This window comes from Bos javanicus, chromosome 1 (genome assembly GCF_032452875.1).
Source record: "Bos javanicus breed banteng chromosome 1, ARS-OSU_banteng_1.0, whole genome shotgun sequence".
NCBI lineage: Eukaryota > Metazoa > Chordata > Mammalia > Artiodactyla > Bovidae > Bos > Bos javanicus.
This window is the reverse complement of record NC_083868.1, coordinates 83,793,013-83,817,635: the sequence shown is the minus strand read 5'-3', so window position 1 is coordinate 83,817,635 and position 24,623 is coordinate 83,793,013. Positions and strand designations below refer to the sequence as shown.

At 42.8% G+C, this 24,623-nt stretch overlaps 1 protein-coding gene across 1 annotated transcript in view; it reads right to left on the bottom strand.

The window, feature by feature from the left end:
- The window catches only part of KLHL6 (kelch like family member 6), a 56,512-nt gene that overhangs the window by 4,443 nt on the left and 27,446 nt on the right, over nt 1-24,623 (bottom strand). The window contains exons 3-6 of the mRNA XM_061414586.1: nt 14,714-15,163; nt 6,809-7,046; nt 1,931-2,133; nt 717-930 (exon numbers count right to left, since the gene is read on the bottom strand). Of these exons, the coding sequence (XP_061270570.1) occupies nt 717-930; nt 1,931-2,133; nt 6,809-7,046; nt 14,714-15,163 (1,105 nt within the window). The remainder of the gene's footprint in view (nt 1-716; nt 931-1,930; nt 2,134-6,808; nt 7,047-14,713; nt 15,164-24,623) is intronic.

The window sequence follows — 24,623 nt, the reverse complement described above, 5'->3', positions numbered from 1 at the left end:
CTTTGAGGTCAGGTCATGAGTCTGACTAGTAAAAACACAGGAAACCTGAAGCAAAGGAGAAAAGAGATTTTTGCCTTAATCTGTTCCCATATTTTGCATTCAGGAAGCTTTCTGTGGTTAGTGCTTACTTGCTGAAGTTACTTATTTTTGGTATTTCCTTAATCAGTAGTTCTCAACCCTGGCTGTACTTTAAAATCACCTGCACGTTAAAAACACCTGGCACTGTGGCCAGTATCCTCCTCATTCTGATATTATTGGTCTGGACAAGCCCCAGCTACCCATGTTTTTGTAAAAAACTCCATAATGAGTAGTCAGGGTTGAGATTTATCATCCTTAACAATTACATGCCCACTGTGGTCTGGCTGGTCAGGCTCTCCTTCCTGCTAAATGCCACCTTTCAGAGCCCTCAAAGCAAGTGGGAGAATAAAATTCCCATGAATACAAGGTAAGAAATAATGGTAGCTGCCATTTACTGGGCACTTATACTGTGCATATTCAATTTCTGTGCAATTGCTAATGCTTACAACACACTTTGTTCCCATAGCAACTTCTGGCTTCCCCTTACCAGGGCCCCATTGTCTATCTGCTCTGCGTGTCTACTAAATGTGGGCTATTTCTGTCTCCAGGACTGAAAGAGAAATTCTACCAAGGCCTGGACCAATCACATCTTCTTTTCCTTTTGAACCCCACCCACATCATGCCATTTGTTCACTTACCAACTACATAGATACGGTCCCGGAAACTCACTGCATTGATGCATTTAGCCTCTACTGGCATGGCCGACTTTAAATTCCATTTATTGGTTGAAGGATCATAACACTGAGTCTTGTCCGTCGCCAGTTTCCCGTTGGGCCCTCCCCCAATCACATAGAGCTTCTTCTTATGACTGGTAGCTGCGAAGGAACTGACGTGGATAAGGAGGGGCGCAGCCTGCAGGGGCACAGGGGCACCAGGAGAAGCTCTCAGTCACACTGCCCAGATTGTTGCAGTGGTTCACAGGACACAAGCCAGGAGTCAGGGAACACAAGGCCGGGCATCCTTAGCCTAAAATCACAAGGCCTGTGGGCTTGACTCCCTTGAGATAGACAAGATCAAAGCATACATTTCCCACCCTCCCTCCTGGCTCTGGTTTCTAGTCTATTTCTCCCAGAGTCCAGCTCTCAGGGGAGGTGGGGTGTAGACAGCAATAAGTGTATACGAGATGAAACCAGTCAATGTTGGAGGAGATTGCTTTCTCAAAAATGTATATTCATATTTATTCATGTGCTCCTTCATTCAAAAAATATTTACTGAGTGCCTACTATGTCCCAGGCATTGTCCTTAGCACTTATAGTTAGGAAGAATTGCTGGTATAAGGGTTCCAGGTGTTATCTATAGGCAGATCTCCAGAGCTGGTTCATTTTGCACAATTGAAACTTTATGCCCATTGATGAACAAAGCTTTGCCTTTTCTTGAGTATGATATGTACCTGAGATTGTATTGCTAAAGTCTTATATGAAGACATACATGTGGTTCATCGTTATAGGCACGTGATTAAGGGCTGACTCTTAAATACTACCAAATGACTCTGGGTTTCAACAGTGTAGTCAAGGGATCCCTGTGTGCCCAGTGTGGAGAAATCAAGGGCAGATGGTGTCCTAGGAGACAGAGATTCTAGACCAAGACATGCAGACCAAGATAGGATCAAGCCTGCACTCCACATCTGAGGTACTGGCCAGGATAGGACAGGTACCCACACAGAGTTCCCCCACCGGGAAGAAAGTCATTTCTGTGACCTGACCAGAAATGCTGAATCGATGGTACCACCAAAAATATTCTCAATGGGAGGAGAAAGATCAGAAAGCTGTATACCTACGTTGGCAGATAGCTTTTATTTTTTTTTTAAGTTTTGAAGCAACCATACAGAGTCACTCATAGAAATGATCTTTACCTCTGACCAGCAGTTGTGGAATGGGTCGTAGGTCTCCACGTTGTTGATTCTCTGCAAGCCGTCGAAACCTCCAAGCACGTAGACCTTGCCCCCCAGCACCACCATCTTGTGTCTCCAGCGGCCTATGTTCAAATACTCAATTTGAATCCATTTGTTTATTGAAGAATTATATTTCCAAACATCGTGCTGTGTTTCTTTACCACCTGAAAGACATATACAGCATTTAAGAAACCACCGGATGTGTAACAAGTACAGCTTCTCCCATAATTTCCCACAAGCCTGTAAGTGTTCCCTTCCCAAACCAACACCAACCCCCACTCCACCCCTCCAGGCAAAAAAATTCATGAAGATGTGTGCAGTGTAGGTGGGGAGACAGAGCCAGCACAGGGAAACAGGGAGACACAGTGTAAGGCTGTGCCATGTGTCACCTCTGTGCTGCGAGAGTTCGGAGAAGAGGCTACATGAGCTAAGTCCAGAGAAGGCTTCAGGGAAGTGGTACCCAGGTCTGCCTAGGCGAGTGGGTGCCAGCAGAAGCCTGCACTCAGTGTCTGTATGGCCGAGGAGCAAGAGGTCAGGCAGGACAGGTTAGGTTGGACGATTGTGGGTGGGAATAGTAGGGCCTTATGTGCTCAGTCACTCAGTCATATCTGACTCTTTGTGACCCCATGGACTGCAGCCCACCAGGCTCCTCTGTCCATGGAATTCTCCAGGCAAGCGTCCTGGAGTGGGTTACCATTTCCTACTCCAGGGGACTTCCCAACCCAAGGATCTAACCCATGTCTCTTGCATCTCCAGCATCGCAAATGGATTCTTTACCACTGAGCCACCTGGAAAGCCCGGTAACGGCCTTGACCAGCATCAAAATAGAAAGCAGCTTAAGTTCTATGTTTGCTTATTTATTAATATTTAAACAAATGCAAGCCTGGAGAAATCACCACGAAATCTTAGAAAATTCTTTGGTTCATATCTCTGATCTATATAAAAACATAAGTGAGGTTTGTCCTACTTTGAAATTATCACTGTTGGAACTGAATGAGATGCTCACAATAGAGTGATGAGCTGGTAAAAAAAAAAAAATTTCAAAACAACTCAATAAACAGAAAATACAGATTTCAGTTAAGGAGAGAGACCAAGACAAAGGAGAACTGACTTTTTTGGTGACTTTAATAAAATATTTTAATGACTTTGTATTTCCTTTTCCCCATCAGCACAGAGTACTGCTAATTATTAATACTTAAAAGGTGTAGTTTTCAGACTTTCAACTGTGCACTAGTGTGGAATTGAGTATCACTGGTGACGCTCTGTGTCATGAGTGTTTCTCAAGGGTGGAGCCCCGAGGTGGGATTCCTAGGTCAGGGGCGTGCCCACCTTAATTTTCATAGGTGCTGCCAAAGAGCCTTTAAAGCTGTCCTGGTTGACCTTTCCTCATACCCCACCCACAGCAGATATCAGGAGGGTTTTTTTGGTTGGTTTGGTTGCTTTACATCCTGATAGAGAAAAATGATGTAATAGTTTGGTTTTTCCCTGCTACTAGGGAGATTGAGCTTCTTCCTCTTCTGTGAGCTTTTTGTTCATATATTTTAACCATTCTTGGGGAGTGGGATTGTGCACCTTTTAGAGTTCTCTATTCAAAACACTGTGATAGTGATCCCATTCAGGTAGTATCCAAAATTATAAAATACTATATACTTTCAAAGAAATGTATGCAAACATTATTAAAAGGAGGAGAAAACCTACGATTTTTACTTCAGGATGTAAAAGAAGATCTGATTAACTGGGCAGGCATATCGTGTTACACAGATGAGAAGACAAGTTATTGCAAAGATGTCAGTCCTCCCCAAGTTAACCTCTATGTTGGGTGTCTTCAGGGCTTTTCATGGATTTCAGGACGTGAAGTGACCATTCTAAACTTCATTTGGAAGAGTAGATTTGGGAACATTTCTAAGAAACATTTGAAAAAGAAGGAGTGAGAGAGCTTTCCCTGGCAAATATCAAAATAAATAAATATCAAAATACCAAAAAGCTATGATAATACAAATAATGTGCTACCAGCGTAAGATGAGACAAACTGATCAATTAAAGGCAAGGTACAGAAATAGACTAAAAGATATAGAGATTATGAAAAATGGCTATTTGTTTAGAGAAAAATTAAGTTAGATCCCTATTTCACATTACACTTAAAATTGAAGTGTAAATGCTATAGTAGAAGTAACTGGAGAATATATGATAGAAGATGTTAAAGATCTTGGGGGTGGTGAGGGGCTTTCTAAGCCTCTCAAGAAACCTAGAATCATATAGAAAAGAAAGTTACTATTTGAAATATAAAAAGTTAAAAGACAATCACTATCTGAGAGAAAGTATTTACAATACAAATAGCTTCCCTGGTGGCTCAGACGATAAAGAATCTGCCTGCAATGCAGGAGACCCAGGTTCGATTGATCCCTGGGTTGGGAAGATCCCCTGGAGAAGGGAATGGCAAACCACTCCAGTATTCTTGAAATCCCATAGACAGAGGAGCCTGGTGGGCCACAGACCATGGAGTTGCAAAGAATCAGACACGGCTGAGTGATTAACACAATAAGAACTCCAAAAATTAAGAAGAAAGAGACAACCAACCAATAGAAAAACAAAGGATAGGACCAGCTCATTTTTTAAAAATATACATTTAACTAATAAATAGATGAAAATATATTCAATCTCACTAACTTAGAGTGTAAATTTAAACATTCAAGTCCATTAAAATGTAATTGACAATAAAAAATGTTAACAAGGATGTAGAAAATTGGCACTGTCACTCATTATTGGTTGAACTGTAAATTGGTACAAACTTTCTGGAAGACAATTTAACAATATCTACAAAAATTCTAAATTTACACATCTTATGACCACTTCCAGGAATCTTTCCATATAGCAGCACAAGTTCATAAATATATATATATATATTTGATATATATATATGAAAATGTCTGTTGTGGCCTTTTTTTCAGGGGGAAAATAGACATTGAAAAAAATTATGGTTCATTCATTCAACAGACAGCCCTGAAACTGGTAAAAGAGCAACAATACCAATCCTCACAGTGATGATAATGATGAGTAATACTGTTGGGCTCTCACCGTGTGCTTGCGATTGTGCTGTGCTTTATGTGTATTATACACTTAACACATACAGTGGATCATGTAATGATGTCTAGAATAGATCATTAATTGAGTACAAGTTTCTGTTGATTTAGTATAACAAGCATTCTTTTGTGTATTGCTTGTATCATTTTTAAAAAGACAACAACAAATTGAAGACAGGGAAAAGAGAAGTTGTAGAATAAAATAACAAGTATTGTATATGTGGCAAAGACTGACCATGACTACCAAACCTGTCTTTTCCTCCTGAGCACATGGCTAAACTACATTTCCCAGCCCCGCATCATAGGGGTACAGGGAGGGCATGTGGCTGGTTCTTGCCAATAGAATGTGAAATAGAATGTGAGCAGAACTGATGCCTCGTGTCCAGGCTGAGGCTGTTGTGAGCAGGTGTGCCTTCTCAACTTGTTCAGTTCCTTTCTCTTCCCAAAATGCATCAAGCTTTAATTTCAGGTCACTTGTGGAAACAGCTGCATCATGAGATGGAGGGAGCTTAGGTTCCTGAAGAACTGAGTGGAGCAGGTGCTCTCCCTCAGCCCCCATGCTCAGCCCCAATTAGCACTACTGTGCTAATTCACTGAGACTTAGAATTTGTTGCCGCAGCTAGCATTACTTACTCTAAGACAATACAAAACCATTTTTGTAAAAAAAAAAAAAAGTAAAAATGTAGGATTGTAATGGAGCAGAGAAACTGCCATATTTTACTTTATACTCCTTGTATTGCTTAAATCTTCTAAAACAAAAATATTTCTATAAGATAAAAGAAAGCTGAAATCTAATCTATGGTATTAATGTATTCAAGGAAAAACTGACCTGCCCTTTATTCTGAAGGAGACCAGCTCTGGGAATAAGCTCTTCCCTAAACAAGTGTAGACTAGAGAAAACCTCCAAAAGAGGGGATGGGATGTTTGTCTCTTCCATTGGCACCTCAAGAAGAGCTAGGTGGCTTTTGATGTCATGGGAGAGCGTGAGACTGAGACAACATGGATTGGAATGTGTGACTTTGGGTAAGTTCCATACTTTCTGAGCCTGTTTTCTCCATTTGTAACCTGGAGATTAAAATCACCTACCATATGGAGTTGAAGTGAGAGGCAAATAACGCTACCAAAGTGTAAGTTTATTTACACTAAGTGCTGTAAAGATGGTAGAGACTGTGTCACTCAGTAGTTATTGAACATTTACTATGTGTCCAGACACAGTGCTAGGCATTGGAAATACAGTATTGACTTATGGACTTCAAGGACTAATGGGAAACAAGCATAGAGTAATTACAAATAATTAAACAAACAACTTAGAAGTAAGAAATGAAAAAGTATTGAGTGCTATTGGAGCATCTAAAGGCAAGATCTAATAAACTTGGGGGAGGGGTCAGATTTTTATCCATTACTGAATAAATTACTGAATATTCATTACTGTATTACCAATGCTCAGTGACCTTTGCCTACAGCAGACACCAGATAAACTCTAGCAATACTTTCCTTCTTCCTTTTCCAGAAAGTACAGGACCTGTCTGCCTGTTCCTCCAGTTCTTAGGACAATACTAATCAAGGATTAGGGTTCGTTTAGTAATAATCCCCTCTCCACGATAAGACCATGTGAGTGCCTGGTTTCCACATTCTGACCCAGTCAGTGCTAGATCAGTGCCATCCACACTAATTCTTCTAGGATGGTTGCCTGGCTCTCACTCAGGGAAGCACGTAGTGCCTTGGGAACTGGCTTTGGTATCACATAACTTCTGCTTACCTGAGATGTAGACCTCATTTTTTAATGTTACGCATGCAAACTCCACCCACTTCTTATTCTCACTGTCCAGCTCGTGCTCTGTCATGGGGAGCTTGGCCACCTCCAGGCGGCTGCGCCTCAGGGGATCCAGGCAGGTTACCTCCGCCACAAACCGTTCATCCTTCGTGCAGCCACCAATGATCATGAATACCTCAGACTGGAACTCATGCATTCTGGGCTTGGTGCGCTCCGAAATGATCTGGAAAACCAGTGGGAGTACAAAAAGGCAGAATGGTACAGTGGTTCATAGCTCAGGTTATAGAACCAGGGTAAAAGAACCCGATTCCTAACTCTGCTACGGTATGACCATGTGACTTCACCTCCTTGAGTATCACCTTCTGTATAACGGAGATTTTAGTGGTAACAACCTCATAGTTTTGTCAGGAAGATTAAATGGGCTAATATACTTAGTGTGCTTGGCCTCGGGCCTGATGGATAATAAGTACTCAGTAAAAGTTATCGGTTGTAGATTTTACTACTTTTTAAGAAGTTCAGATCTGTTTACAATCAAATGCACTTCCTGCATCATCTCTCTTGCTTGGTTGGAAGCACTGAATCCTAGAATTTAATTTCTGGCCACCTTCCACTGCCCCTTGGTTTCAATTTCTTGATGATATCCCAGACTTTGCTCACTACCAGGCCTCTTTAGAGGACTGGAAGAGAAGTCCTGACTGGGCATATAAGAGCATCCAGAGACTTAGGAGAAAAGAACCAAAAGGGAACAGAATGTATCCAGGGAGGTCAGGGGACCTGACATCAAGCATATGACCCTTCAGAGCCTTGAACAAGTGAAGAAATTCATACCACAGATATTTGAACCCAGCTGAAGGAGCAGAGGTTTGGGGTCAGATACACCAGCGTTCCTTCCTGCTTTCACCACCTATGGCCATGTGACCTTGGAGAAGAGACGCAGTCTCTATAAGGGCCTGTGATCACACCTCGGCCACCAGGCTGTTGTGAGCATGCATGAGGTTGTAATGTAGAGGGCGGAGTCGAGCATCTGGCACACACACGGCCCTTGAAAGCTAGTCAAAGGGGACAGCGGGAGCAGTGGGAGATGTCATGTTGATGTTAGGAATGAAAAGGGAGAGGTGCCCTCCTCCTGGTCCAGCCAACCCTGGGCTTGATGGGGGAGGTTCTACAGGTGTAGGACCTTGATGGGAGACAGAGAGGCAGCACCCATTTCCCACATGACCAAAGCAGATTCTTTTTCCTACAAAGTTAAGCTGACCTAATATGGATCATGGAACTTCAGTCTTGCCTACAGATGGTGACACACAGGTCACAGTAGCAAAGACTGAAGCCCACAAATGGTGAATCCAATCAATAGTCACATGCAATCAGGCCAGCCAATGTCCAGCATCTACTTCCCAGAAGAGACTTTATTTTTCTGTGCCAATCAGATCAGATCAGTTGCTCAGTCGTGTCCGACTCTTTGTGACCCCATGAATCACAGCACGCCAGGCCTCCCTGTCCATCACCAACTCCCAGAGTTCACTCAGACTCACGTCCATCAAGTCAGTGATGCCATCCAGCCATCTCATCCTCTGTCGTCCCCTTCTCCTCCTGCCCCCAATCCCTCCCAGCATCAGAGTCTTTTCCAATGAGTCAACTCTTCGCATGAGGTGGCCAAAGTACTGGAGTTTCAGCTTTAGCATCATTCCTTCCAAAGAAAGCCCAGGGCTGATCTCCTTCAGAATGGACTGGTTGGATCTCCTTGCAGTCCAAGGGACTCTCAAGAGTCTTCTCCAACACCATAGTTCAAAAGCATCAATTCTTCGGCACTCAGCCTTCTTCACAGTCCAACTCTCACATCCATACATGACCACAGGAAAAACCATAGCCTTGACTAGACGAACATTTGTTGGCAAAGTAATGTCTCTGCTTTTGAATATGCTATCTAGGTTGGTCATAACTTTCCTTCCAAGGAGTAAGCGCCTTTTAATTTCATGGCTGCAGTCACCATACAATAAATTTTGATCCTCAGTTCTTGAGGCTGAACCGTGGCCATTAAGTGTGTAGCAGGGCTCTCTTCTGTGCATCAGCAGAAGGGAGTATGACTCTGTGTGGCAGGACAATCCTGGGCTGAGCCTGCAGCACCGACAGTGGAAAGGCCGGCTGGGATGAGGGTGGGGGGTGGTCCTGAGAACTTGGAGGCACTATGAGATTACCAAGCTGGTAGGAGAGGATTGAACAATGCATTGGCACCGAAGACAAATCTGTCCCATCTAAGATTTCTCCCTCCAGCCTCTAAACCATCCTTCCAGGTACAACCTCCAGCACCAATCTGTCCTCTTTCAGGGAGGATTTGGGGATTATAGAGCGATGTTTAGAGGACAGCAGTAGCCTCCCAGAATTGGTTTCCTGTGACTCTCTCTGGTTCAGAGAAGCAGGCCCCAGCTTCCCCTCTTTAACCACCTTATGCACAGTGCCTGCTCTGCCACATCAACAGCCTGCTGACTAGCCGGGGACCACACTAGCTGTGATCTTACTCCTGACTCCCAGGCTGGCATCCTAGTCCTGCATCCTGGCCTGCGGAAGACTGTGTTCCCACTGACTGAATCCTGCACTGCTGCCTGCTGTCAGGATCTCCCCATATCTGTCCTCAATTTCCCACACTACCTCCCAACCACTCACCCTGTGATCTTTTTGACATCATTGTCACTGTCACTTTGCTCTTTTCCCCGGGAAGCCATTCTAGCCTTTCCACAGATGCTCCCACAGTCCTGAATTTCCCTATCACAGCACTTTTCACCCTCATCTAATTTATTCTAATGTCCCTCATGGCTGGAACAGCCCTTTTCTTCAACAGATCTCAGCACCAAGAACAATATCTGGAGCTTGTGGGCTTCCATAAATGATGGATGGATGAATGAATGAAAGAATGGGCAAGCTAGTTGACCCAGCACCTGATAAAGATATTATTTTTTCCAGTCTAGATCATGTGGTAACCAGCTTCCACAAGGGCTCCCAGCAATCCCCACCTCCTGGAATGAACATCCTGTGTTGTTCCCTCCACATTGCTCTCGGGTTGATCTCTATGCCAATAGAATACAATAGTGACAGTATACTACTTTTGAAATTAGGTTATGAAGGCACTAGGATTCCATCTTGATTGCTGTCTTTCTTGGGTCATTTGCTCTGAAGGAAGCCAGCTGCTATGCAGGGGCCAACCGTCAGCAAGGAAGTAACACCTGTCAACAATCTTGTGGAGGAGCTTGGAAGTGGATACTCCAGCCGCTCTGAGCTTTGAGATGACTAACTGCAGCCCCAGCCAGTAGCTTGACTGCAACTTCAGAAGAGCCCCTAAGCCAGAACCACCCAACTAAATCACTCCCAGATCCCTGACAATTATGAGATAATAAATGTTTGTTGTTTTAAACTGCCTTTTGGGATAATTTGTTGCATAGCAATAGATAATATAATCATCCAGTTCATGGATCAGGCTGGGTATTGAGACCTGCCTTCCCTAGTGGCCCAGAAGATAACTGGAGTCAAATCCCTGGGTCAGGAAGATCCCCTGGAGAAGGAAATGGCAACCCACTCCAGTATTCTTGCCTGGAAAATTCCACGGACAGAGGAGCCTGCTGGGCTACATGGAGTCACAAGAGACATGACTGTGTGATTGAACACACATGTAAGGTCAGCTATACTTTACAAAATATTAACCTCAAAGGCATGACAAATGCCAATCAGACATCAGAGATGTGCGAGTTTGCAGATACAGGGAAATGTTTGCCAGTGAATCACACACAACAATCAGGTCTACCCAGTTTATTTTCATATTGTTAGAAAGAGCAAAGAATTGCACCTTACTGAGTACTCTTGGTCCAAAGAGCCCATTTGAGAGGACTGAACAGAAGTAACCAGACTACTTGGATAAAGCTCACATGGGTGAGCTTCTGACACTCTGTCCTCAGGAGTAAGCCCTCCTGACAGCACACATATCACAGCAGCATTTGTTATAGATCAAGTTGGCCCCTGGAAACTTCGGAGGCAATGAAATGAAGGGGCAACTTTCTCTGCCCCAAAAGACCTCTCCCAATGAAGGTACCAGCTACTACTTCTAGATCGAATGTAAATTGACATTTGCCTTTAGGTTCTAACATTTGACTCTGTCACCACCACCGTGGGCTTAAAAGGAGGAACAAGGTTAAGTCTGGGAAAGGAGGGTTAGGAGGAGAAGGATGTTCACAGCGTATCCTCCAGACTTCCACTTGAGTCATCAGGAATAAAGCCAGGCTCATGCAAGCAGTGAGAAGACTGAGAATTTTGGAAATCAACTGGCAATGAGACCCAACTCAGAGATCACAATGGTTGGTTGGCTCAGTTACCTAAACAATAGAATGAGAATAAGAAAGTACCCCGAGCACTTGGGGCAATAAGACAGAAAAAAATTAGGACTGAATGGAAAGAGAGATTTTAGCCTCAGAGAAAGAAAATGCTTAATGCTTGATTGTGCCATAAAGGAACTGAGTGAGAATAGGAACAGTCTTTATTTCTAGGACACTTATCATGTGTCAGACACTGTGCTAACACATTTCATTCATTATCTTATTTAAGTCTCAAAACAATTCCATCAGCTGGTAGGTATTATCTTCCCCATGTTACAAAGGGAAGAAAGCTGAGCACTGAAGAATTGATGCTTTTGAACTGTGGTGTTGGAGAAGACTCTTGAGAGTCCCTTGGACTGCAAGGAGATCAGTCCTGGGTGTTCACTGGAAGGACTGATGTTGAAGCTGAAACTTCAATGCTTTGGCCACCTGATGCAAAGAGCTGATTCATTTGAAAAGACACTGATTCTGGGAAAGATTGAGGGTAGGAGGAGAAGGGGACGACAGAGGATGAGATGGTTGGATGGCATCACTGACTCAATGGACGTGAGTTTGGGTAGGCTCCGGGAGTTGGTGATGGGCAGGGAGGGCTGGCATGCTGCAGTTCATGGGGTCACAAAGAGTCGGACATGACTGAGTGACTGAACTGAACTGAACTGATGTTACAAGGATTGAGCTTTAGGGCAGCTAAGTTGCTTTCCCAAGGTCACACTGTAGGTAAATTGTGCAATCAAGATTAAAGTCCAGATTCACCCAACTAGAAGTCCAAGTTTCTGACACTGGGGACTTTTCTAGTTATCAGTATTCTCTCTGGTCCTAAATCCAAAGCCTATAATCCCACTCCCCACTCCTCCATCACAAATACAAAAAGCAGAACAGTTTTAGCAGCAGCAATTTTGCAGAAGACATAGTAGGGACAATTTATATAAGAGGAGACCCTTTACAGCTGCCTCTTAGGGAGTTCGGAAATGGGAAGCAGAAACAAAAACAGCAGGAATGTTGGCAGTTGATCAAGACTCTATGCTTTAAATGCTGAACTGAGAGCAGTTGCAGAGATTGATCTTGTCTTCAGGAATATGAGGGCTTTCCCATTGCTAAGCCGCCTGCCAGTGACCCACATTTCAACATAGGATCCTTGTGGTGGTCTGGTTCTCTATCAGTCTACTCATCACCCTTCATTTGCTTAGTGTCCTATCTTCTCTAAAAGAGAAGATACGGGAGTTTATTAAGGCAGAGACTGTTTTGTGGTGTTTGGGGCCATGTCTGGCATATAGTTGGTATTCATGATTTATTTGTGAAGAATGAAAGTATAGCATATTAAAATATATAGGGTGCTGCTGAAGTTGAACTTAGGGGGAAAATTATAGCACTAATGACAATATTAGAAGAAAAGAAAAGAAAGATTTCAAAATAATGACCTTCAATTCCTCCCTAATAAACTGGAAAAAGAAAAGAAAATTCAATCTGAAGTAAGCAGATAAAAGAAAATAATTAATATAGAAATAAGGGGAATAGAAAGTATAAAAACAATAGAGAAAGTCAAATGAAACCAGAAGTTGGTTCTTTGAGAAAATCAATAAAATTGATAAAACTCTAACCAGACTGATCAGAAAAAAAAAAAAAGGAGACACAAATTACCAGTATCTGGAATGAGAAATATGACATCACTGCAGATTCTACAGATATTAAAGAGGGTAATAAGTGGACAACTTTATGCCAATAAATTCAGCAATGGAAAATTCTTTGAGAAATACAAACTCCCAAGGATAATTCTAGAAGAAATAGAATTATAGATATAGATATTAAAGAAATATAATTTGAAGTTTTAAGTTTAAAACCTTCTCTCTCACACACACACAAATTCCTTCTGGTTCTGATAGCATCACTGATAAATTCTACCAAATATTTAAGAATGTGCTTGCAAAGTGAATAAGTGACAATGGATCTGAAGACAACACAGAACTAGAAAAGTACACACAGAAAAGAAGGGGCTCCCAAGGGGCTCTGAAAGACAATTCCTAAACTCTCTTGGCTAATATTCTACCAATGGCATAATGAAGAAGGCTTGGTAGCCAACCTCAGAACTGCTGTATAGTGGTATTTATGTGTGGTGTACATGGGTTGTATAGTGGTGTACATGTGTGGTATACATAGGTTGTATAAGTGGTGTACATGTGTGGTATACATGGGTTGAATAGTGGTGTACATGTGAGGCTGTTCATGCATACAGACTTGACAAGCTGTCCTTCTATCATTACTTCTTGATTGTTTTGTTCCTCTCCACTAAGCTTATTCTAATTTTTATAAAATTCTGAATATAACATTCTTCAGGAATTGTTAAGCAGAACCAGGTAGATACAAATGATACTTTTATTTACCATCTTGATACCCATTTATTCATTCAAAAAACATTAAGCACTCCTTTGCTATATATATCAAGGACTCTCTTAAGGTCTGCATGAATAGTCCAATAAGACATATTTCCTACCATAACAAGTACCCTGTCTCAAGATATTTATAGATGAGGAATTCAATGGTTAACAGGCAATGATTGGTGCTATCACAGAGCAATGCCATGACGCTTTAAGAATGACAGGGGCCTCTGGAGAAGGTGATGCTTAAACTGAGTTTTGAAGCTGGAACAGAAGTTAACTAGATGAAGCAGAGGAAAAAGTCGTTTAAGCAGCATTAGCCTGCATTCTCCAGTACTCTTGCCTGGAGAATCCCAGGGACGGGGGAGCCTGGAGGGCTGCCGTCTATGGGGTTGCACAGAGTCGGACACGACTGAAGCGACTTAGCAGCAGCAGCAGCAGCAGCCTGCATTAGCCTGAAGGCTGAAAAAGCATGTCCACCTTGAGGAATTACAAGCGGTGCACTAGGACCAAGAGGAGAGAGAGGTGGGAGATGACACCAGAGCAGTGAGCAGGAGGCTGGGCTCTGAGAGTTTAGGCACAAGTGTGGGCTTTGTCCTGAGGGTGGTGGGGAGCCAGTGAAGAGACTAAACCCAGGAGAAAATGATTAGGCTTGAGTTTTAGATCAGCAGGAAGGCCAGATGAGGGGCAGGAAGTTGAGTTTTGAGAAATTTTCAGTTCAGGAAGGAAATAATAAGAGTCTGAACCTAGGTAATGTCAGAGGAGATCTAATGTTTCCCCCAGAATGGGCAAAGCGGGAAAACAGCAGCCCTGTAGAATGGTGACTGGACTGGACAACTGGACAGGGCATCCTTCCTGCATATGTGTGGCTCCCCACCAGACTCCTGCCCTTACACTGCTGAAAGAAGGATGTGCCAGGCATGGTGCTAGGTGATTTCCAGATCTCACCTAATCCTCTCAGTAGCTGTCTACCCTGTAGTATCATCCCCATTTTACAGATCAGAAACCCGAAGCTTCTGGACTGCCTGAATCAAACTATAAACTTAATAACATCTTTTTCTTCATGCCCTAAGGATTTGAGAGCCAGTCTCGCCTGTATCTCTGGGAGGTCTGCTAATCCCTTTGCTGGTTATCTATAGCATCTCTCATCACCAACTTACCTCATTGCCAGAAAGGTGGTACATTCTGGCTTCCTGGAGCAGTGGGAAGACCTCCGGGCACTGCCTGATGAGAGGATCAGCTTCCACCATCTCCACAAAGTACCACGGGTCCAGAAGCGGCAAGCGCACGTTCTCCAGGATGTAGGGGAGCAAACAGAGGCGTTCTGACTGCTTGTGCCTGACCCAGCTCATCACAGTCTCAAACACCTGAGCCTCCTCTGTCACATAAAGGTCGTCACTCTTCAAAATGTGATACAGAGTGTCCACAGGAAGTTCCAGGAACTCCTCAGAGTTCAGGATCTGCACAAAGTTCTGGATGATGTAACTCTGAACCTGCTTCTTTAGACTGTCCAAGGAATGTGTGTCTGCCAGCCTCAGGATTCCAACACAGTTTTCTGGGTTCAAGGCTTCTGTGAGGAAGCTAGCACAGGCATCCACCATCCGCAGGAACTAAGAGAACAGAAGAATAGCAAATCAGGCCAGAAAATGACCAGTCCACAAAGAGGTTGATCAGCGAGTTGTATGTAGTAGCAAAAATTTAGAAAGAACTCAAGTGACCCAAATAGGGGACTAGCTAAATAAATGAAAAAAAGGTCGTATTTTCAACAGCTCTAGCATCATTAAGAAAGCATGCTGTATCCAGCACAGCCAAAAATAAATAAAATTTTAAAAATTAAAATAAAGACACGGAGTGTACTTGGAACCAGAGAGGTCCTGATGGGTCTAAAAAAAAAGAAAAAGAAAAGAAAACATGTCGTAGAAAAATATTAAATGACATGGAAAACATCCATAATGTATTGAGTTGAAAAATCCATTCACTGAATCTTGATCAAATGTCCAGATTTAATCAGCGACTTACAGGAAGCACAGGTGAAAGAGGAACATGTTCAATGATGCCATGGGAATACAATCAGCAAAACCCAGACTGTGGGAAACTCTACAGAACAACCAGTTCAGTTTCTTCAACAAATACATCCGAAGGGGAAAGAGAGAAGTGAGAGGGGGTGGGCAGGGAGAGATAGCTGAAGCATGAAAAGAGATTTAAAAGATACATCAACCTACAAGAAAGTATAGCACTTTATTTGGAACACTAATTTAAACAAAATAATTTTAAAAGTCAGAAAAATATTTACAATGACCAACATTTGGTGATATAAAGCAACTATTACTTTTTAAATTTATATATTTATTTTAATTTGAGGATAATTACTTTACAATATTCTGACGGTTTTTGCCATACATCAGTGTGAATCAGCCATAGGGATACGTGTCCCCTCCATCCTGACCACCCCCCACCTCCCTTCCCACCCTATCCCTCTATGTTGTCAACAGAGCACCAGCTTTGAGTGCCCTATAAAACAACTATTATTAATTTTAAATATGGCAATAGTGTTATGGTTATGTTTAAAGAAGTTCTGGGGGCTATACACTGAAATATTTTCAGGTGAAATGAGAAGGCATTTCACAAAAGCATATGTGTATTATGATACTATTTTATTTTTATAAAGAAAAAAAAATTTGGTCATTGCAACAATAATCCTCCCACAGAAACAAGTCCCATAGGAATGAATGAAATATACTGTATAAACTATATAAGGCACCACACTTTGTAATGATGCCATGAGATTTTTTTTTTATTTTGTTTATTTATATACTTTTTCAGTTCAGTTCAGTTCAGTTCAGCTGCTCAGGCGTGTCCGACTCTTTGTGACCCCATGAATTGCAGCACGCCAGGCCTCCCTGTCCATCACCAACTCCCGGAGTTCTCTCAAACTCACATCCATCAGTCGATGATGCCATCCAGCCATCTCATCCTCTGTCGTCCCCTTCTCCTCCTGCCCCCAGTCCCTCCCAGCATCAGAGTCTTTTCCAATGAGTCAACTCTTCGCATGAGGTGGTCAAACTACTGGAGTTTCAGTACTGGAGTTTCAGCTTTAGCATCATTCCTTCCAAAGAACACCCAGGACTGATCTCCTTTAGAATGGACTGGTTGGATCTCCTTGCAGTCCAAGGGCCTCGCAAGAGTCTTCTCCAGCACCACAGTTCAAAAGCATCAACTCTTTGGTGCTCAGCTTTCTTCACAGTCCAACTCTCACATCCATACATGACCACAGGAAAAACCATAGCCTTGACTAGACGGACCTTTGTTGGCAAAGTAATGTCTCTGCTTTTGAATATGCTATCTAGGTTGGTCATAACTTTCTTTCCAAGGAGTAAGCGTCTTTTAATTTCATGGCTGCAATCACCATCTGCAGTGATTTTGGAGCCCTCAAAAATCAAGTCTCACTGTTTCCACTCTTTCTATATCTATTTCCCATGAAGTGATGGGACCAGATGCCATGATCTTAGTTTTCTGAATGTTGAGCTTTAAGCCAACTTTTTCACTCTCCACTTTCACTTTCATCAAGAGGCTTTTTAGTTCCTCTTCACTTTCTGCCATAAGGGTGGTGTCATCTGCATATCTGAGATTATTGATATTTCTCCTGGCAATCTTGATTCCAGCTTGTGCTTCTTCCAGCCCAGCATTTATCATGATGTACTCTGCATATAAGTTAAATAAGCAGGGTGACAATATACAGCCTCAATGTACTCCTTTTCCTATTTGGAACCAATCTGTTGTTCCATGTCCAGTTCTAACTGTTGCTTCCTGACCTGCATATAGGTTTCTCAAGAGGCAGGTCAAATCCTCTAAAATGAATAAGTAACACTTTTGTGATGAAAAATTAATTTTAAAATTAATTGGTTTCCATGTCTTATTTTTAAATTATTATCCTCTTCATAAGAATGTGAGTCTTATATATGTATACAGCACTTTACAGTGACAAAGTCCTTTTGTGTCTACTATATTATTTAATACTCGTTTTACAGACATAGGGTCTCAAATGCACCGGTCCATTCTATTTGCTTCTCTCTGGAGCTTAGCTTTGAAGGAGTCAAGTTCTCAGTGTTATTGGTTTGATCAATAGAGGAAAGATGGAAAGAAGGAGACTGAGGAGACAGGGCCTGGTAGGGAGGGTTGCTCTAAAGACAGGGCCTAGTCAGAGTACAGGGAGTGGGGGTGCAGCCTGCAGACAAGAAACTCTAATGATGGGAGCTGGGGATGACAGGGTTTGGGGCCTGAAGGGAGGGGGCAGGACAGGTCTTAGGGTGGACCACACTGACTTAGGGTTTGTCCTTCATTTCAGAACACTCTAGGAGGTACAGGTTCCTGATGGGGGGGATCAATCTCAATGGCAAAATATTAATTTTCCCTGTCACACTACACTTTTCAATTGTCCGTTTAGAAATCATTGACCTGAGGGTAAATGCCCTGAGGAGAAAGCCTAAACTCTGCCTCGGACCACCCGTTCTGCTGGCCCCCACCGCCTGTAGAGCTGCTCCTCGCATGAGCAACTGTGGAAACAGTTGAGACAGAACTCTAACACCTGTTTAGTTGTTTGCAGATTTTCGGTTCAAAGAGTAAAAATATACAACTGAGACCAAACCTCGCTGAGCCCTCAGAAGCTGTAACCAGGGCCCTGTGTGGCTCTGCCCACAGAGACCTCTGAGGGGGCTGAAAGGGAACTCACTGAAATGGCAGGCTCTGGACCAAAGCGGCAGGTACACCTTGCCAGCATTTGCCTGAGAGAAAGGTGGTATGAAAATCAAATCGATTTTCTAAATAAGTAGACTATCTCTGGGAGGCCACCTCAGAACCCGGTAACAGTGGTTGCCTCTGGGGAAGAGAACTGGGGGCCTGCGTCAGGGTGGAGAGGGAGAATTACTTTTCACTTTTGCCTTTCTGTATCCCCTCCAGTTTTGTGTCTTGTGGAGGAATTATCTATTTATTCTATCTACACTCACAAATAGGGGAAACACTAGAAGGAAATACATCAAAATGCGAATGGTGGTTATCTCAACTAAGTTTTGCAGATAAAGTTATTAATTTGTTTTTTAGATTTTGCTGTAGAGATCAAGTTTTCTGCACTGAGCAGGAAGTTGCTTTCAAAATCAGAAAAAATAAAATAAATATTTTCTTGTGATTTTCAAGTATACAACGAGAAAATAAAATGTAAAAATAAATAAATAACACATACTATGTGCCAGTCCTTTCCGTTACCCAGCTCATTTAATACATACAACAACACTACCAAGTAGAGATTTGTTATTATATCACTGCTATTTTATAAATGAGGAAACAGTTTCAGAAAAGTGAAGTAATTTCTTCAGAGAATTAAAATGAGAGGTAGAGCTAAAAGCTGAAAGTCTTATCTTGTTCCAAAAATATACGTTCTTACATTATTTCAAGTCACCTCCAGTCAAATAGTATGTGCACAGGACAAGGGCTCGTGTGCAGATGCCAAGGGCGATTTGTACACTTCACTGGAGAACTCAGATGGTCTGATCTGTCCAGACCCAGGAAGGCCCAGCTGACAAGATGCCAGTACTTACCCCAGCATGATGACCACTGATGAGCAAAGGGAACCAGGAAAGAGCATAAAATCAAGTACCAAAGTTCACATGTGTGAGAAACAGTGGCCCACACGTGTCTCTCCCAACTCAGAAACCGTTCATCCACCTGTTCTTCTCCCTAATATGTATTGAGCATCTGTTAGATCATAGGCTCTCAGCTGGGGGTACCAAGGGGAGCAGAAAGAAATACAGTGCCCAGGCTCATTGGAAAAGGCAGACAGTGGGGGAGGCAGGCAGGAATCAAATAATCATACAGACTGTGTACAATTACCGCTGGGATAAACGCTGTGTAACAGAGTTCAGTGATGCCACTGCCTAGACTGAGGACGTCTACCCTCACCCCTCAAGCCGTGCGTATACAGCAGCACTGGGACTCTCCCCGATGGAGTCACACCTGTCTACTTACCTTCTGAAAACAGCCCTAAGCTTACCTGTCAGCACTATCACAGTAGCTTTCTATGCTCACACCATTTTGTCAGCCAGGACCACCTTTGTCCCTCATCTCTACCTGCTAAAATCCTCCTCCCATCACCCAAGCAAGTTTGACTCTGCAGCCCCACTTCTAAAGAAACGATTCAAGCGAGTTCATCCCATCTACAACTGAGAAGTCCCCTTTTAAGTTTCCCTCAAAAAGGAGGAAGAAGGGAGTACCACAGCCATCACTTTATCTACACAGGCTGTTTTCTTCATTCAGAGTTGTTCAATCTGGGACCAATGGATGCTCTTGCAAGTTTTTGAACCCCTACATTGTGTGGAAAATTTGTTTGCACACATGGAATTTTTCTGGGAATTGTGTTTGCAGGAGACACTGAGTTGCTCTCTGGTATCCATCCACCTGAGGACAAAACCAATACAAGAGGGACGGCCAACCTGAAGGACCAGAAAGACACAGAGCCAAGGTCTTAATCAGACTGTGCTTGGAGCCTTCCCTGCCTCTGGACATTTTTTATTCTGGCTCAATACTAGGTTAAAACGAAAGGAGGGAGACAGAAGAGAAGGGAAAGGGAAAGAAGTGGAGAAATCCTATCTATTCATGAAGTTCTTTCTCAAAAGCCATTTCCTCCTTCATGGCTTCTCCAGCGGCCCCACATGGAATCAATTCCTCCCTCCTCTGGGCTCTACTAACCAACTCACTGCCCCTCTAGTAGAATAATGATTACATTTCTATTTTGTACTATGGTCCAGTACCTCAAGGGCACGTACTAGGTCATACTTGTGTTTTTATTTCCAGCAGCACTTAGCACAAACTCTGGCAAAAGAAGAGAAAGAAGGGAAGAAGAGAAAGAGGAAAAAAATATTTTTCGGGTACTTAGTCTGTACCACGATCTGTGCTAGATAATTTCTCATGCATTATTTTGTTTAATGAATAAATTTTCTTTTTTTAATGAATACACTTAAAGTAGATATTGGTATTACCATTGGTGCAGAGGTTGGAAGAGAGAATTCAAAGAGTCAGGTGTGTTGCCCAAGGTTACACAGTTGGTAGGTGGTAGAAATGATACTGGAGAACACCTGGCTAATTCTCCTCACTGAGCTTCACCTTGCTTTTGTAACTGTTGCATTGTTAAGCTGACAAATTCCAGGAGAGTCCAAAGAGAACTTGTAAGGACAAGGGTGAATGGAGGGTCTCCAAGTTGCCTACATTCCCCCCAGAATGTGCTTCAATAAACACTTCTGGAAACTCTGGAAAATTCTTAAAGAGATGAGAATACCAGATCACCTGACCTGCCTCTTGAGAAATCTATATGCAGGTCAGGAAGCAACAGTTAGAACTGGACATGGAACAACAGACCGGTTCCAAATTGGGAAAGGAGTACGTCAAGGCTGTATATTGTCACCCTGCTTATTTAACTTACATGCAGAGTACATCATGAGAAACGTTGGGCTGGATGAAGCACAAGCTGGAATCAAGATTGCCGGGAGAAATATCAATAACTTCAGATATGCAGATGACACCACCCTTATGGCAGAAAGCGAAGAAGAACTAAAGAGCCTCTTGATGAAAGTGAGAGAGTAGAGTGAAAAAGTTGGCTTAAAGCTCAACATTCAGAAAACTAAGATCATGGCATCTGGTCCTGTCACTTCATGGAAAATAGATGGGGAAACAGTGGAAACAGTGAGAGACTTGATTTTTGAGGGCTCCAAAATCACTGCAGATGGTGATTGCAGCCATGAAATTAAAAGATGCTTGCTCCTTGGAAAAAAAAGTTATGACCAACCTAAATAGCATATTAAAAAGCAGAGACGTTACTTTGGCAACAAAGGTCCATCTAGTTAAATCTATAGTTTTCCAGTAGTCATGTACGGATATGAGAGTTGAACTATAAAGAAAGCTGAGAGCCAAAGAGTTGATGCTTTTGAACTGTGGTGTTGGAGAAGATTCTTGAGAGTCCCTTGGACTGCAAGGAGATCTAACCAGTCCATCCTAAAGGAAATCAGTCCTGAATATCCATTGGAAGGACTGATGTTGAAGCTTAAACTCCAATGCTTTGGCCACCTGATGCGAAGAATTGACTCATTGGAAAAGACCCTGATGCTGGGAAAGATTGAAGGCAGGAGGAGAAGGGGATGCCAGAGGATGAGATGATTGGATGGCATCACTGACTCAATGGACATGAGTTCGAGTAAACTCCAGGAGTTGGCAATGGACAGGGAGGCCTGGCATGCTGCAGTCCAGGGGGTTGCAAAGAGTCGGACACAACTGAGTGACTGAAGTGAACTGAACTGAAACATTTCTGAGTGTGAGGGTAGTGTTAATCAGAACCACAGGATCCCAGCCAGTGGATGGGAAACTACTGAGCCAGTCATGGAGGCAAGAAACTTCTCTAAAAATATTTGGTTTTGCTTCTTCATATTTAAGATTATTTAGGACTTTAGGGTAAGTTTTCAGATCTCGGTCTGTCCCAATTACACATGAACTTATGTATTAAACCTGAGTGATGACAGATATTGGTAACAGATAATCAACTTCCTATTTGGAGTGGGCAGCATGTGAGTAAAAGTTTACACCCAGGCACCTGACTCTCAGAGCAGGGAGACTAAAAATACAATCAAAGAAACCACTTGAAACATGTTTGCAGTTCCCATGAGAAGTGTCTGCCTCAAAGAGAATGCACCTCCCCCTCATCCCCACAGCTCCTCTGCTGCCTCCCTGTACACTCTCCAGAACCAGGCATCCTAAAGGCTCTCACCACTGTGATTCCACATTTCACTAGAGGTTCCTTCAAATCCACCCCAGAATAACGTAAGTCCTATTTTGGTCCAAATCAGGAATCCTATTGACCACAGTCCCTGTGTTGCCTTGGAGTCCTTGCAAGTGATCTATAAAGACATTGATATTTTTAACTTCAAGCCCCAACAAATCAGTATATGTGAAGAGTGTGTTAATTGTTGATGAGATCAACAAAATTAAAACTTATTGGAAAGTGCTTCTGAATTCATTGTAAATATTTGTCACTATTTTGTCTTCCCAAAAAATAGATACAAAACATCAAGCCATTCTCTTGTGGGGTCTGTATTGGTAATAACGAGTAGTCTTCATACAAATTGTAAATTACCACAGATTCTAATCTTCTGCCTTTGCTCATATCTCTCAAGCCAGACACCAGCCTAAGACTCTATGGGAATGCACTCTCCCACCTTAGGAAGCCATCTGCTCCCTTCAGACTTTCAGTCCTTGTTCTAGACTTGGCTGAAAGATCTGCTGCTTCCTGGAAGCTATACAGGGTGGGCAGGAAAGGAAGGAGCTAAGAATTGCAAAGGGTCCACTCACTAAGGTGGAGCCGGTGCTGGGAGCCTGAGGTGCATAGAGGTGCACTTACCTCATAAGTGGAATCAAAATGAAAACTAAGGCGCAGTGCCCACGGGTGTGGCAAGTTTGGTAGAGATTCAGGCAACAGACAGCCCCTGAGTTCCCAGAGGACACAACGCGGGCCCCAACAGGCTAGTGGCATGCAATAGCGGGTACATGTGGGCCACACGAAGGTTCAAGGGGCAAGTGGTACAGCTGTGGCTTAGTGACTCAGCTCAGGGAGAGTGTGAAGGCCGGGGAGGGACCCCATTATAAGGATTAAACAGAATGATGGTGTCTGGGACATAGCTCAAGATTTGGAGGGATTGGGTGTGTATGTGTGTGTGAGAGAGAGAGAGAACACTTGTATACAGCAGAGAAGCATGTAAATAAGTAGAAGCCAGGTCCTAAGAAGCAGGTCCATGCACACAGCTGCAACAAGTGGGACAGCAGATAGAGAAGGTGAAACCTTCAGTCTTTGTTTAAAAGTTCCTTCTGCCTGAAATACATTTTTCCAAACCCAGCTGCCACTTGTTGAAACCCAACCCATTCTATGAAGTCCAACTTCTTCAGAGCCAGAAATTTCTATATTCTGCCTCAGGGTCTGGAAGCTCATTGGGAATTCTCGTTTTAGAGTCTTCAGCAGTAGTAATGGAGGCAGGTACAGGAGCCAGAAGTTCTGGGTTTAGACCCAGATCAAAGCTCTGCCACTTGATTAACTGAAATCTAAGCCACATCTAGAAAGTGGTGGGAATAATAAACCCACCTTACAGTCTCATTATCAGGGTATTCCCTGGCCTGCTCATGCTCAGAACTAATGTCAATATCAAATAGGATCATGTAGGGGAAAGAATGTGATAAATTGCTACTTATATGTGATCTATATTTACAATTTTAATCTTTATTTCACCCTGAAAGCGACTCACAAAGTACCTTGCACACAGTGGATACTTAGTAATTTGTGTAGTTAGGTAGCAGAAAAAGTCAGAATCTGGCAGCATTGTGGATAACATTACAACTAAAACCCCACATCTCACTTCCTTATTCCACAACTTGTAAACAATAAGTAGGGCATTCCAGCTTACTGACTCAGAGAAGGGAGAGAGAGCAGATGAAAGAAGACAATTTTGGCTTTTGTGTTTCTAAATATACTTTTAGAACTTATACTAGAAAAATAGTTTTGAAACCACCAATTAGCAGTAATAACTGGGCCTTTTGACCTTCAAACTCCAAAATAGTAAGAGCATGGGCTTAAACGTTATGCCAAAACAGTAGTAATAGGAGATTGGATAATAATATAAGATTCAGCTTTTCTCACACTGGAGGAAATACCAGTTCTCTTGGAAGAGACAGGAGAAAGTAGAAGTCTAGTAATTGAGTGAGAAGCAGGTGTGGGCCCCTAGGATGGTTCCTGCCTCTCAAAGCAGACCAGAAGTCCAGAGTGAGGGGCGTGCTGGAAGGCCTTAAGGTTGTGGATATGAGGACAAAAGAATGTGTGCCTTGACTGCCAAGATGAAATCAGAAAAGCAGCAGACCGGAATAGTAGCAGCAGAAGAGAAACTAGAACATGTTGTTTTTAGACAAAGGGGACCTAGGGCAGTTGCTCTGAGTTCCCTGTAGTTAAAGATTCTCATGGGAGAGGAAATGGATGTTTCTTATGTGCTCCTT